The sequence below is a fragment of the Acanthopagrus latus genome, chromosome 20 (genome assembly GCF_904848185.1).
Source record: "Acanthopagrus latus isolate v.2019 chromosome 20, fAcaLat1.1, whole genome shotgun sequence".
In the NCBI taxonomy this organism is placed as follows: domain Eukaryota; kingdom Metazoa; phylum Chordata; class Actinopteri; order Spariformes; family Sparidae; genus Acanthopagrus; species Acanthopagrus latus.
This window is the reverse complement of record NC_051058.1, coordinates 9,408,874-9,424,763: the sequence shown is the minus strand read 5'-3', so window position 1 is coordinate 9,424,763 and position 15,890 is coordinate 9,408,874. Positions and strand designations below refer to the sequence as shown.

General features: G+C 42.6%; 2 protein-coding genes across 2 annotated transcripts in view; both read left to right on the top strand.

Moving 5' to 3' along the window:
- The first annotated feature begins 6,979 nt into the window (after window positions 1-6,979).
- Window positions 6,980-10,885, top strand: pyyb (peptide YYb). Its single transcript, XM_037081735.1, is given in 4 exon segments — window positions 6,980-7,061; window positions 7,064-7,166; window positions 9,359-9,439; window positions 10,524-10,885. Coding segments are annotated over 4 exon segments (291 nt in total). The 3' UTR covers window positions 10,549-10,885.
- Window positions 10,886-10,974: 89 nt separating this feature from the next.
- The window catches only part of mpp2b (membrane protein, palmitoylated 2b (MAGUK p55 subfamily member 2)), a 45,868-nt gene continuing 40,952 nt past the window's right edge, over window positions 10,975-15,890 (top strand). The window contains exon 1 of the mRNA XM_037081734.1: window positions 10,975-11,363. The gene's annotated coding sequence lies outside the window, so the exon portion shown is untranslated. The remainder of the gene's footprint in view (window positions 11,364-15,890) is intronic.

The window sequence follows — 15,890 nt, the reverse complement described above, 5'->3', positions numbered from 1 at the left end:
AGTCGTGTCTTTGCTCATACGACTGAGACAGATGAGAGTAATTACTCCGGCAGGCAGACTGCTTTATTATAGCAGGACGAGCAGGAGCTGAGGGATGCACAGAGCTCCCATGTGCTGATTAACGTCGTTCATCTCACTTTTAAAGGGAAATGCAGATGGCCGGCAGGTTAGATGAGGCTACGGAGGATGGAGATTGGCTGCAATGATCAAGACGTTTTGAGATGGCTTACTTCGTTTTAGGCTGGTGCAGGTTTGCGCTGCAGATATGGTGTTTATGAAATTAAAGATAAAACTGGTATATAGTCCAAAGACATGATGTGTTTGTGGTTAAACAGAAATCACAATATGGGCTGTGGTAGCAATCAGAAAACCGCTAAATATAACCACTCAAAGTTTATTGTCAAATCAAACGAGCAACGACGTGTTTTTTTTTTGTTCAACTCATAACAGAAAGTTAAATGTGGCAGTATGACTGTACTCAAACAACTACAATGTTAACAAAGTATTTATTTGTTAGCCATGTTGGCGTTACGGCTTTTTGAATAGCATGTCTGTTCTTTGTACCAGAGTGTAGAGAAGAGGTAGTGGAGGAACACACACCCCGATGTTCAAGAGTTACTGATGCATGCTCGTAGCCTTGATGCAAAAAAAACCCACCAAAAACATACCTCATATATATCACTATATCTAGGATCAACATCAAATTATACTCACTCGCAGGTACTAGCCACCAAAATATGTCCCATATTTCACATCAAGATCCATTAATTATACCCTGAGAAATGAAAGAAAATGTTGAAAAACGCCCCATCTGGCAATGTTAAAGTGTCATCGTCATCAAATTAACTCAAGCAACCAACCAACAATCAACTGGACTCTGCTTGCTGGAGGTAAAAAATGACCAATATTCCGCACATCAAGTCTTGTTCACTGTCCTTCATACTCTTCACAGCCACACCAGACTGAAATATCTCAGCAACAGTTTCATGTCTTGCCATGGAGAGACATTCATGTCCCCCAGAGGATGAATCCACAGGGCTTGAGTTATTCCCTGACTTTCACTTGAGAACTTTTTTTTCCCATATCTCCACTTACTAGATGTTGTACAGGTCATGGTTTGCAGAAGATGAATTCTAATTAGCTTGACAGTTGTGTGTTTTGAGTTAAACGCCTCAACAGTCATTTTGTAGCTTGCCATGGCATTTTTTCTACACTGTTGTGTTTTGCACTTCAGGGCCACCGTACTTTTCTCATTTGTGTGCTAATTTTTTTTCTGAGGTTTTGATGGCGTACCACTTGAGCATCAGCCATTTACTCTCACCTACACTTCAGGCCACTCCAATATCACCGTCTCTTGTTTTTCAAAAGTGCTGCTGATATATGGCCTCTCACACACACACACACACACACACACACACACACACACGCCTCTAAGCCAGAGGATCAGAGTGATTGATATCACACTTGGGGTATGTTTTCTGTTGGCTTGAAACAAAAAAACAAACCATTGCTGTTACCAAACCAGTTGTTCTGATGAGACTTGTACAAGCTATTTTCCTTTATCAAGAAAACAAAGCTGTTGTAAAATCTTCATGAAGATGGACAGAGACACATCCTGGGAAACAATGAGAAACGGTTTCATTAGGTATTGATGTCCAATCAGTCCAGTTACATGTAGCCCATTTGCTGCAATTACTGACTCTTAATTACTTTAAGCATTGATTCTGGTGGGCATTGGTATGTGCATTACATCTCTCGCATCAGAGAGCCTAGTATTCATCTAGAATTCCCCAGAAATGAAAGGAAAAAAGCCAGTCTCATATTTTGTGTAATTGGTGTCCACTGGGAAGAGATCCTGAGTCAACACCCCTGAGAACTGAAATCTCCACAGCTTGCGGGGAATATCTGCTGTTTACAGCTTCTGTCAAGTCGGTTGTGACGCACATATGCGTCGAGTCACGTCTAGTGTGACGTCATGTTGTTTTGTGGTGCGATGCTGCAAATTACTGCAAATGAAGTTGTAAGCCTCTCCGGTTAATCTGGTGCCCGGGATGTGGAGAGGGAATGACATCATCTTTAAAGGGGCACTATTGCAATATCAGTATACAGCTATCGACAATATTAATGAGCTAGTGATACAAACTCAGACATTTAGTTTTTCATAACTGAATAAACAAGCTGTTCTCAGAGGAAAATAAACTCCCTAGAACATCGAGGCTAGAAAAGTGGCAGGGTCCGCCAATGAAACTATGTTGTCCTTTAAGGTCAGTGTGTTTATTCAGTTTATTCAGACATGGGAGCGAAGACAGTTTGTTTATTTAGTCTGTTCAGGCATAAAGCAAAAACAGTAAATGGAGCTCTTTCTCTTGCGATTACAGTGTCTTTCCCCAAACTACACAGAGCACCTTTAAAGTATTTGTACAGATAAAACATTTGTCTTCCCGGACTTGTCGTGACTTTGAGAACACGCTCCGGGTCAAATCTTCCCTAACACCTGCCTCACCATCCGTCAGATTTACCTGAAGCTCCCATCACCAGCTCGCTCATAAACACATCAGCCGCTGGGATATTGCTGTAATTGGTCAGCTCTGCTTTCCAGAAGAGACAAATGGTCTGAGTGATGCTGCCGCTGCTGCTGGCAGAGGAGCTTCGGGTCCTCTGGGGGCAGAGAGAACCACATGAGGCATCGCTGTGTTGGAAACCACATGAGCGAACGAGAAGCCCTGACTCTTTCACCCACTCTGCTGCCGCCAAGACGCTGATTGTGTGTGTGTGTGTGTGTGTGTTTATGCCCTCTAAAACATGGACGTTAAAGCTCAAACATGTCATTGTTTGCTCACTAGAGCAAACGGCAGCGCTACTGACAAGACACTCGACGGCCCCTTTTAGAGCCATCTATATGGTCATGAATTATCACACTATAGTAGCAGACGGCCATCAGCCGCTCATTCTTTCTCCTGAGCTGTGCAAACAGAACCTGGCTGCCTGAAAAGCACTCTGCTCATATTAGTGGCTCCCCCACTCTGGAGATAAAGCTAAATAAAAATCATTTCCCCCTATCTGTCTGTGATGGCAGGAAGGAGTCAGACATTCTCCAGGGAGATTGCTCTTACACCAGAATGGACTTTTGTGCACGTAATCGTCCTTTTGTGTTTGGACTAGGCGGCGGATGGAAATGGTGGGGACGGGTCCGAGGGGAAAAGCTTTCAGAGCTCATCGGAGGAGCGCAGTCAGATGCCTACAATAAGTAGATTTCCCTACAAAGTAAAAGTCACACGCATTTTCGATGTCTTATCCAACAAAGCCACAGACGTCGTTAGCGGCAGCGCGGGTGGGAGGAAAGTTTGGCGAAACCGAACGAGATGAGAGGAAAAGTTCTTCAAATCAGTGGCCTCCTCCTGGTCCCATTATCTCGGCCTTGATGGCAACTCAAACACTTCTGCCCTCCGCGGGAGCCCAGGCTGCTCCTCAGGAGTGCATTATCCAGGGGGGTTTATTGGACTGTGAAAACTTGAACTGTCTGCCCTTCCCCTTATCTGGTGGCCATAACCTCCTCGGTGTTTACCTACAAACACAGGAGATGGCTAATGAGTTTTTCTTGTGCATATTGTTGTTTCTTGCCATTGCCTTTTATGGCCAGAGAGGTTGACTGCCGAAGTGGAATTAACCGAACGTTCAGGACGGCCACTGTTGGCTGTGGGGAATGGGGCCAACACGGCGGAGCGGACACACGTCAGTTCACCTGAGTGGAAGAAGATTTATTTAAGATCTCATCAGACTGTCCAAAGCCACCATTTTTTCCATCCCAGGTTCCGTTTTGCATCATTCTGGACGCCATTTGGCTGTAAAAGCTGCGGCTCGGCTCCAACCGTCCCCCAATATCAGTTTGAATTATGGGACAATAATTGCTCGGAAAATGGTCAGTGCAATCAATGTGTAATACCACAAACCCACTCACAGCCTTTATTGCGCGGCCATATATACGCTTTAACTGCTTGTCTATTATCAGCAGCAGGTCCAGGGAGGCCGTCGGCGGGGATTTACGCCCAAATCAAGTCGTGTTTTCTGACAAGGGCTTAGGGAGCGGACAGAGGAAAACACGGTGTGTGTTTTTTTTTTACAACAACATAAACGGCACATGAGAGGAGTTGTCAAGACTTCCCCAGGGAGGGAGTGTTGTTAATGTTACATGGCAGCCTGACAGCTTCTTTGATTCATCCATGATCTAACACACGGCTCATACTGTTGTTATAAATCAGGGCTGTAAAAAGATTATTAAAGCCTCCTTTTAGCTTTTTTGTAACACTCCAGATACATGTGGACAGTGTGTTGCTAATAATGGACCCACGCTTCATGATTTATGATCAGATTTTTCTCAACAGTTCATTTCAAACAGATAAAACAATCCCAGGCATGACAGGATGTGGCTGTGTGCGACGAGTTTTACAGGAGGATTTCAACCTTGGGGGATATACTGTTGATGGGCTTTATGGCGGAGAGGTAAACGAGAAGAATGTCACCGCTCTTAAAGTCAGAGAGGAATCCGTCCCTTCGTCTGACCCTCTGCAATAAAGCGGATAATGTCAACAGCAGCTCAGGATTTCACAATCAAACAATGGAGAGTGCAGAGAAAATACAACGTTTATTTCATTGCTCGCTGAATACTAACAATCTGCACATCTGTATCCTGTGTGCAGAGATATGGGGGCAGTGGCAGATACCCAACACACACACACACACACACACACACACACACACACACACACACACACACACACACACACACACAGAAACCCACTAAACAGAGATCACTGCACTCGCACTGTTGGATAAGCGACGACTCCAGGCGGCATGAACTGAACAGCAGACCGTGAAGATCCGAGATAAACAGGAGCCGCCGCGACGGTCGTAAATGTGACCGATCACATTAGACTGTCAGCACTTGAGGCCTGAAAGGTATTCGTGTACACAGCGTCTGTGGAGCGACTGTGTGCTCGTGTCCCATCAGCGTGTTGCCCGCCCCCGAAGCCTCTGTGGTGATATGAATTGGAAAAAGGGGCAGCGTGATAAAATTGATATTTTGATGCAGCGACACCTCTGTGAATCATCTGGCTCGATCATAAGGGAATTACTGCGGTGCGTGCGACACGATTGCATTTATTGATCTGTGGATGACCCTCACCTCCCAGACCGGTTTTAATGGCTCGGTCGCCATCTGACTAACACATGCAGGTGTGAGGGCCGAAGGTGAAGGGGCCAAGTTAGGCTACGTCATTCCTAGATATGATGCATTTTTACATTACGGACTGACTCGCCAATGAGTTCACGTTTTGTCCATTGTTTCAGGAAGTTGGTGACGGTTTAATAACTGTCGTCGTTCTTTAAAGAAAGACGTTGCCGAGCAGTTTTAAATGAGCCCATGTCTGTGGCGTGGAGAGTAATTCCGGTGGCTGCGCAGAGATGAATGTGTTTGTTCATTAACTACCCGCGCACAGGGTGGATTGGAGTCAATAAGACAATAGGATGAGTCTGATTACAACACTGTGTGTGCACTGCAAAAAACTCACCCTGTTTCAAGCAAAGACTAATGAATGTGCCTGTTATTCACGGTGGTGAATGTTCCACACAGACTGCATGTAAACTTGGCATCTGCAGAAGAAACCTCACTTTCTGTCATCATAGCGATTAACATCGTTTGACACTCTGACGATGTGTGTTAAAATAAATGCATTTTCACTCGGTATGATCAAGAGCCCCTTGCCGCCCCTGTTGACGGTACATTATGAGGCAAATTATTGTAAAAACAGATGGTTAAAGGTGCAGTATGTCAGAGTTTCCGTTTCAAACACTCAGTGATCAATAGCTCGCTGCTGACCGAGATGGAGGGTTCACTGCATGTCAGCAGGTCATCCCACCTCTCTCTGATGGTTGGTTTGTGAGGGGCCGTGCAGGCCATCATTTCAAGTGTGTGTTATTTTATCCTGATGGCGTTGTGCCGTGGTTTTCTTCACAGTTCTTCCAGTCTGAGCCATTTTTAAGATGGACGAGCGGCCAGAGGAAAGAACTTTGTGTCTGTTCCTTTTGCAAATCTGCGCTTCTCTGCAACATTTCTGAGGTTATCTGCGCATCTCTCTCACCCACTTGTTCCTTTTTACATCTGAAACAGTTTCACCTACAGGACTGTTACATCACGTATTGATGGAGAACACAGTGAGAGGGGCCGGGCGCACAATGAATGTGAAGAACCGTTTTATGGTCCTCTCGGAGCTGTTCGCGGTGCTGAAACAGCAGGACGCAGTCAGAATCCAGCAGGTTTCTGTTATTCTGCTATTCGGTTTCAGAATCATGCACAGGCGATGTGCTGAGAATGTAAACTTCTACAAGATGGTGAAATGTTAAACTCTTGAAGTTCCAGAGCAACATAACAGCCCATCAAGCTTTATTTTCAAAAAACAAAACATCAAACAAAAAAACTGAGTGCATGTTCCTGTGTGTAATTACATTAAAATAAACTTCAGCCTTCAGCTAAATGTCAAATATTGAAATTACAGAGATAAGCCCCCCCCCTCCTCAGGGCTGCTGCTGCTGGAGGAGGGGGAGTGGTTAAGTGTTAGTCAGTGCGCATCAGGTATCCATCCCACACTATATAACCCTGTGAACCGAGCTCACAGCAGAAGACAGCAGCTCCACAGCTCCACAGCAGCACAGACTCCAGCAGCACACAACTGTCACAAAGTAAGTCTGACTTTTTTTTATTCTGACTTTCCACGCACTTTTAGAGATTTCTGACCGGCATCCTGGAGAGATTCTTGCGCCTAATGTGATCGATGTAATGCCAAGAGATCATGGTTTGTGATAAAGTCGCCTGTTGATGCGATGCAACAAAAGTTTTTTTTTTTTTTTTTTTTTTTTTAAATTCCAAGCACAGGAATTTAAAATGCTCAAGTGAAGTGATGGTGTCTCTCCTCCTCCTCCTCAGATGGCCAGCCCGCTCAGATCGTGGATGATGCTCGCAGCCCTGGTGTTCTGCCTTCTGGTGTGTCTCAGCAGCTTCGCGGACGCTTACCGCCCAAACCGGAGAGCCCGGCCGGCAACGCCTCCCCGGAGGACTGGGCCAAGTACCACGCGGCCGTCCGGCATTACGTCAACCTCATCACCAGGCAGAGGTGAGTCAGGCCGTCCGGACCACGCTTTCAATTACTTCAGACTGGAGGGAAAGTTTTCAGCAGCTTGTGATCACATCTGTAATCAACACTTGATGTGCATCCAGGGGCGCAGATTGTGGGCTGACGTTGGCAGGGCCACCCCAACCAGGGTGACTTCAAGTTACAGCTGGGGGGATTGTTTTTTCTTTTTCTCAGAAATCAAATTAATTGATTTGACAATGCAAAAGCCTCAGAATAGCTAAAATGCAAACAACATAAAGTTTCCAAACAGCTGTTTTCTTTGGCGGGAAAGCACTGGCAAATAAGAATGCGATTTTTGCTATTTGGACACAAGCCCTAAGACTGAAGCCACTGTAAATACACTGCAACCATAACCACGTTTGAAAACAAGAAACCCCATGTGTGTGTGTGTGTGTATATATATATATATATATATATATATATATATATATATATATATATATATATATATATATATATATATATATGCCCATCTATCAATATGGGAATATTTTACTCCATCATATTGGTATCGAAGTTAGCCCCAGAAATCGGGTAATGGTCGAGCTGCAGCTGTCATAAGAAGAATCTTCACCACATGATTATCACTGTCCAACAAATTCATGAAAAGATATTACTGTGATATCTATTGATATTAGAACATTAAAATGCCATCAATCAAATATCTCATATGTCTCTGCTAAGAGGTGGAGAGAGATCCTGTAAACATACCTCTAAAAGAAAGTGCACAAAAAAAACCAATGTCTATCATGTTGAACATCTTCTCTGGATTATTCAGATGATATTATCATACTGTATGTGTATCATTACCACTGTAACTGTTTTTTTCTTATCGTCAATCACAATTATTGTCAAGCTCTACTTACTTTTTCAAAATAAAGCCTTGCCCCTTTAGGAGGACACATCTTAAATCATGTTATCTCACTCTAAAGATCATGTGAAGGAGTTTTTGGAGACATGTCCATTCTGTCCGGCTGCAAACCTTTACAAATATCACCTGGAAAAACTGTAGGGAAAAAAAAGAGACTTATTAATGCCGTAGAACTTGCAGTGAGTTGGTACTGTTTCATCCTGTGGTTGGGTCGGACAGGTCGTCCACCTCCCCTGATGTGAGGGGATTAAGTATCTGACTGAAGGACGAGTTAGCAAGGATATCCACACGGGGGGACGAGCCCTCCGCTTGTGCCATGACGTTACTCACAGAAGGCCTCCTCTCTGCCTTAAATGATGACTTTTCAAGAGCTCAGCCCTTCTTGGGCAAGCCGAAGAGAACTCTTGGCTCATTATACTTCAGTTACAATGCATTTCTGTGCTTGTTATGAGAAATAATGAGGCAGGGGAGAGGAGTCTGGTTTCCCTCAGATGGGTGTGTAAAGTTCAGACCAGACAGAAGCCTTTAATGGCTCCACTGTGACCCCAAATCCTGTAGAAGACACACTGCAACACCAGCATCACTGATCACTTCCTTCCGTGACTTCCTAGGTGGGAAATTAAGACCAGATTGTAACAGAATATTTAATATATAAATTTAAATGGTGGTAGATTTTATTCAACATTGGTACTTTTAGATAGAGCACAAAGGAAACCTCAAGAACATTTCTTGATATTTAAGTTCTGTTTTCTTTCAGCTGAAATGGGGACAAGATTACAATTCTGACCATTTTTCAGTGCAGTATGTTGTTCCAGTTGTGAGAAACCAGTGGGTGTCAAGTTTTCCTGCAGGGGAAGCTGAGTATAGCCTCATCACCGAGTCTCATCTCCTGCTCTGTAATTAAAGAGGCTGGATTGTGTCTCTGCACTCGTGCCTCAAACAAAGGCAGGTTCACTCTCCAGTGGCCAAGACATTGATTTCAATAAAGAGACTTAAAAAGACAAAGTCGGAGGAGCTTGTAGTGTTTGCCTTACCGGACACCGGGCTGTGAACCTGAAAATTCTCCTTTTCTCTCAGATAATTGCTCAACCGCCCTGTGATTGAGACTGAATGGAGAAGCAGCACTCAACAGGGTGTGATGATTCTTGAAAAGAAAAATATGTCTCATAGATAAAATTCATAGCCAGGCTGATGGGGAGCAGCCAGTGAACCGCTGACGGAGTGGCTGCTGGTTTCACACGAACGAGAACTGATACCATTTAGTCGCAGTTGTTACATGCTGGTGTTTTATTTTCTCCAGGTATGGGAAGAGGTCAACCCCCGAGCAGGCCGTCGCTTGGCTGCTGTTCGGTGCTGATTCCAACCAAGAAGCTGAACCCCGGTGAGAGCAACATGTCTGGTTAAATGAAAAGACGCTCATTTTATAAAACGTGTGCCTGAAAGACGATGGTGGAAATTCATCGGTACTATCTGAGGAAAGAATGATGCCAATGTTGAATATTTAACCTAGCTTTAATCTTCAAGCTATTTAGCTAATTATCACAAATAGAGGAAGAACATTCAGTTTAATCACAGTTTGAGATCAAAACACATTACTATAGTTTTTCCTAGCTGTCTACATTGAAACTTTAGAGATCAGGTGCCCAAACTTTTTTCCCCCTGAGGGCCAAAACTGAAAGTTAATGGTGGACCACTGGCCAAGTGTGTGCATGAAAATGTTGATGAAGGAAAAAATGTGATTTGTATAAGAAAAGTCCAGACTTGTCTTTTTAAAATCTCATAATTATGACTTTATCTCATCATTATTATCCTTAATAACATAATTGATTTTTTAGTCACACAATTTGAAATCATCACATGATCATGATTTATGGGAATGTTTTAGATGTACACAATATTTATTTCACATTGTTATGGTGCAAAATGTTACTAGGATCCAAAGTTCCTTAATTGACTGACTTAATTATGAAAGAATAATTAATAATTAGGGATCCCTTCCTATTTAAAGAACATTCTGACTCATAGAAAATAAAACTCCATAAACAACATGATATTTTTTGCCTGTTTTTCCTCTCAAAACATTTATCGGCCCAAACTGAACCTTATGGCGGACCACCTTTGGCATGCAGGCCCTGCTATACTTGTAAAATTTACCACAGAAGGATTACTTTGATATTCAAGTTGCTGTTTTTGAACTTCTTGTTAATGTAAATGTACCTCCGCTCCCATTTTTTTTTTTTTTTGGGGGGGGGGGGGTCCTTAATGACTCAAGGCAAGTTTATTTATATAGCACCATTCGAACACAAGGTAATTCAGAGGGCTTTATAGGGACACAGAAATATGTTACAATTGCATTCAAAAGACAACAGACAAGTAGAAAGTTACAGATTGAAAAGAGGTTGTGAAATTTAACTAACAAGTGTAAATCTTGGCTATTCAACTAATCGATTTCTCGTGTCTTACAGCTCGGACTATGGCGATCAGTGGTAAATGAGCCCGTTGTGAACCCTCGCCCTCTCCGTCATCCTCCCTCTGATCCTTTGATTCAGCAACAATCAGAAAAGCCCCCCTGGGATTCTCAACACACAACCTGCACTGGACTCTTTGTGATGCTCCATATTTAATTGGTTGCTGTGCATGAAAATCCCTCTCTGTTTGTCTTCCTCCTCTCTCTCTCTCTCTCTCTCTCTCTCCCTCTCTCTCTCAGTACAACTATTAGTTCTTTGGCCGAAAAAAATAAATGAATTAATAAATGTAAATAATTTGTATCAAAACCTATCAGTTTACAATAATTGAGTGGAATAAAGGTATTAAATAGACATACACACACATAGGCTTTGGTTTTCATTTGCCACCCGGCTGCAGCTGCTCCTCTCGCCGCTAGATGTCACTGTAGCACCGGGAGACGCTGTGGAGAGAGTCGCTGTGTTTCTGCTGCTCCTCTGCTCGGGGTTCATATCGACGGAACCGCGGACAGGCTTCAACTTCGTACCGGTTAGTACCAGCAGCACCCCTAAAAAAAAAAAAAAACAGAAAAAAAGACGCGTTTGGTCAACCACACCGCTGCGGGACATCCTCCGGGGACCGGCATCAGACGCCAACACGGCCAGCGCGCCAATCAATGGAGCTAATCGTGAGAGCGCGCGAGGCGTTTTAGGTGAGGTCTCGTTTTAAAGATAGCAGTTTGTGTGGGCTGCCGCTGGATCCGTCAGACTGACCGCACAGATTCAAGTGGAGCTACCGAGTGGAGACACCTCACAGCCGCGACCACGAAGAGGCTTCCGGATAAAAAGGTGACCGGGCAGGTGAGCACCTCTAACCTAGCTGCCTGTTTATTACCCGAGGGGAGGAAGCAAACGTGTTTTTTTTTTAATGTAGTCTGTCGGGGAAGCAGGGGACGTAGCCCACCTCCGACACCCACCAGGTGGACGCTGCCGTACTCTCCTGGGAAAGTAAGAGCTCCCGAAGCGATTAAATCTTATTAACGACATTAAACAACAACATCGTCAAGCATTTCTCCCTCTCTTAACGTCCAGGAAAAAGACGCATTCAGTACGAGATGGCTACGCATTACCGCCGTGCGTTCGTCTCAACCAGCAGCCACATGCAGTTTTTATAAAGCTGGCCTCCCTCCGGCTGTTTACCGTGGCACCTGTGTTATTACCAGGGCAGCACAGCCCTGACCCTGACAGCGTATTTTACAATAATGTGTACCTCATTTGGGTGGCTGGAGACGAGTTAAGAGGATGATAATGTTGATAGTGGACGTCGTGCACCTGTTCGGTGCCATTGCGCATGCTCACCGATGCGCACCGTCCAATAGAGGGGCAGGTGTGCTGATGAGTGTCTGACATGTAAGGGTAAATAAACACTAGATCTGACCCTGTTCCTCTAGAATTTAATGCTGTTTTTTTTTTTTTGGTCAGAGAGATTCATCTGGACAGTTTATTCAAAATAATACAATAGCATAGCATCAAATAAATACATCAAAAATGGTTTAAATCAGATTTAAGCCATTTAGACTCGTGTTTTCTACATTCGCACTAGACTCTCAGCCCACGGAAATTGCAAAGGAGCTGTGTTCATGCTTCCAGCCATTTAGTAGCTATGTATTATATTTGATTTTCTATATTCGAGCCTATTTTGAAGAATATTTTTACATATGCATTAATTAGGGATGCACAATATACGGTAGATCGGCCTGATTTATGTTATTGACTATTTGGTGTCAGTGTAATTGCCCAGTCGCTTTCAGTGACTTATGAAATGCAGCATTTACAAACTCAGATGCAGTAGGTGGTTGTTTTCATCTCGAGAGTTGGTTTCTGATCAAACAGCTAACAAAGAAGAATAAGGTTGTTGTCACAATCATGTCTGATGTGGACTTTAGAAAAATATTATTATGTTTTTAACAGTTTCAGGGGAAGACGACACACCTGGGGACGGAAAAGTCTTAAGTTAGAACACATAAAATCTTACTAGAGCTGCGGGAAATTAAATTGTCCATCTCTGCTCACCACATTTTAGCTTTTCTTACCCTCAGGTGTGCTGAAACAATTTATGTTTAATGTGAATTATCTCTTATCTCATCGGTATCTGCTGAAATAAATCTCTATTGTGCAGCCCTAATATTTATATAAGCTGCTTAATGTGGCAAGCCCATTCCCTCGTTATTTCCTCATTTTCTCATTAGCTTCATCTCCTGTTGAATATTCATTCATCATTAATCCCTTGCAAGGTATACAGTTAGTTTAAGCACCAACAAGCTGTATCTTAAATAATGTGTAAAATGTCCCCAGATTTCTTTATGATGACTAATTTTGCCTCTCAAACAATGCTATAGTTCCAGCTCCATACATTGTGTCATACTTTTTACCCATCTACCAGTGTAGGGCTTTTATTATCACCACAGAATTGTGATGTTAAAGCAACTTTATGTAACTTATGTAACTATGTAATCAGTTTAATGGTACAACCTCACTGCGGCCTGCTTGGCCCTATTGGCCCTACTCTGGAGCAGGTTCATTGCTGGCGCATCGCAGCATGGCGTGGCTCAATTTGGTGCTGTAAAACTGGTGATGGACAAGCCAGTCAGTGTGGCTTGATTTGACTCGGTAAGAAATGGCCGTGAGACCTGACCTGAGATTTGAGTTTACAACAGTGGTGTTGCTCTGAGGAACTGCGAGGGGCACCAAATCATGCAGAATAGCAATTTCTGCATATTGTTGCTTTAAGTTGAGAGTTTTTTTTTAGATGTAGCTTAGATCAGAGCCAATCTTGATAAGTTTCCTCTGACAATGAAATATCAGAGACGCTTTGATTTGTGATGATTATTGACATAACTGAATTTCCATCTGTGTTACCTAATGTTACATCTGTGTTGTTTTGTACAAGTTCAGCTAGTGCTTATGTTTGTGATCTTGTCTTTTCTGTAGAATGCTTTATATCATTGCGCTGTGTGGACATTTTATTACTACACAGGAAGTATTCAAATGTCCTCTGCCCGCGCAAAAGAAGTTATTGCCTTTTCAGCCGTGATAGAGATGTACCATCCATTTGTGAGTACTCTGGCAGATAACGACAGAGCAATCTGAAATTCATTCTGTGCTGAAAGGGAAGCTTGGAGGGCCATTACAGTAACAGGACTCCGGTTTACATGCAAAGTTATTGAAAGACGGGTTTAAATGTCTTACAGCTAAATTAGCTAATAATGTCGGCAGAATGTGCAGAATTCACCTTATGTCAAAGACATCTGTGTATTGTGTTCAAAAGATAGCATGCTAGCCAGCTAATCTTGGACTAGCTCATAGCAGCTAAAGTTAGCAGCACTTTGCAGTTACTTGGGTGATATGCTGTTTGTTTGGAGTATGAATTCGATAGGTGGCCATTTCTTACATATTGCACCTTCAAAGATGGATCTAGTCCTTCTAAGGTATTATAAACAATCACCATAGCCACTTAGTTAGCTATATGAGTCTATTTGTTTGGTCACGTAGCACGGATCAGTCAGTGAAGTTATGTGAAGTTTGGAAACAACAAATCATTACATTGACAACCAGTTAGTCTCATTTCAAAAACTTTTTGTCTGTATTAAAGAAATTTCTGCCTTCTTATCAGTTTCTGGTTTGCAAGTGGGAGGTTTACCATAAATATCCCTGCTTTTGACAGCTTTGGGTATCAGCTAAAGGATCAGCAGTTCCGGTTCTGCCTCAACAAGAACACCGTCTAAGCACTTATTTAACGATTTTAAGAGCTCTGCTTGAAGTCGGACTCTTTAAACTTCAAAAAGGAGAAAAAAAATATGCTTGACTTTAAATTCTTTCACATTTGGATACATTTTGTATGAGATATTAGATTGAATAAAATCACAGCAAAAATCTGTGTGGCGGTGAAAGACAGTGTGACCATGACACATCTGAGCCTCTTAGTATTGCACACTTGAATTAATACAAGTCTTTTAACACATTCTGAAACATTCTGAGAGCTATCCCTGTGTGTGACCCTCACCCAGATGTAATCAGAAGGCTTCCTGGTTATTTGACATCACATATTGAAATTCTTATTAAGAGTACCGTCAGTGCTGTCTGAGTGTGATACTGTGCAGTTTTCCCCGCTTTGACGCACTGAGTGATAAATTACTGCATCAAACAGGAATTCTAATCAAGTGTAACTTGCAGACAGAAGCTTACGACGTAGGACTCGTCCACACTGGATTCCACTGGGAGATTAATCTGCAGCAGTTCACACACCCTCAGCATCTTTTCCCAATCTCAGTGGTGTCATTCATAAAAATGATCAGCTCATTTACTCTCACACCTGCCACCTCACCCCCTCCGGCACAGATCTCCACATATAGAGGCTGTGTCATTCCAGTGACGACTGCATTGTGAGGATTTTTAATGGGCAGATGTGATGTTTTTAGACATGCCGGGATGACAGAAAAAAAACCTCAGTTGGTCTCATTGATCCACCGATTTTGGAAATATCTCAGCAAGCGTTGGAAGGATTGAATTTGGAACAGACATTTCTCATCTAGTGTCATCAGATGGTCCAAATTTTTACATATTCAGTTAAATATATGTTAGAATATATTAGCTAGCTAGATCAGCACACCACTTTTACTGATATTCATGGTCCTCACAGGTCCATAATTAGGGTGCTACAGGGATGAGGGATGATAAATTTTTGTGGGCTGACCTGGAAGTTTTCATTTCCTTATGGGATCTGGATTATTGCAGAGAATGAGCTCTGTGTCAAACATAGGGTTATGATACTTACATGTTTTATTCAGCAAGATAGTCTTTACAGATGAACATCCCTTTTATAATTTTGAAGTGAAAATGGGATCGCCAAAGGTAAAAATCTAACATTTGGTTACATAAAAAACTTCAGAGATTACAGAGCTAGCCTACCGGTAGCCTGTAGCTGCACTTACAGACACTTATCCTGTGTGCACAAAGACAATCAACTGACTGGTGCTGGAGGTATAACTCTAACGGTACTGGAAGTATTGGGGACATTTTCATTTTCAGAGATCCTTTATTGTTTTTATTCAGGAAGAGGCTTTACTCGGGATGGATTTGAGACACATGACTTTGTAACAAACTTGATTTCTATTTTTTTATGTTAATTGTTGAATCACTGAAGGATTTTTGTTTTATGTTCCGGTAGATATTATATAAATTTGTCAAACCAAAACAAGCCAGCAGGATAAAGTCGAGCCATCTTTTAAAGAATCATTTGAAAATTAAATTGACAGTTATTAGGGCATAACGACAATGATTTATTCATATTCATAAAACACAGATGCGATAATCTTACAATTCTAAAGC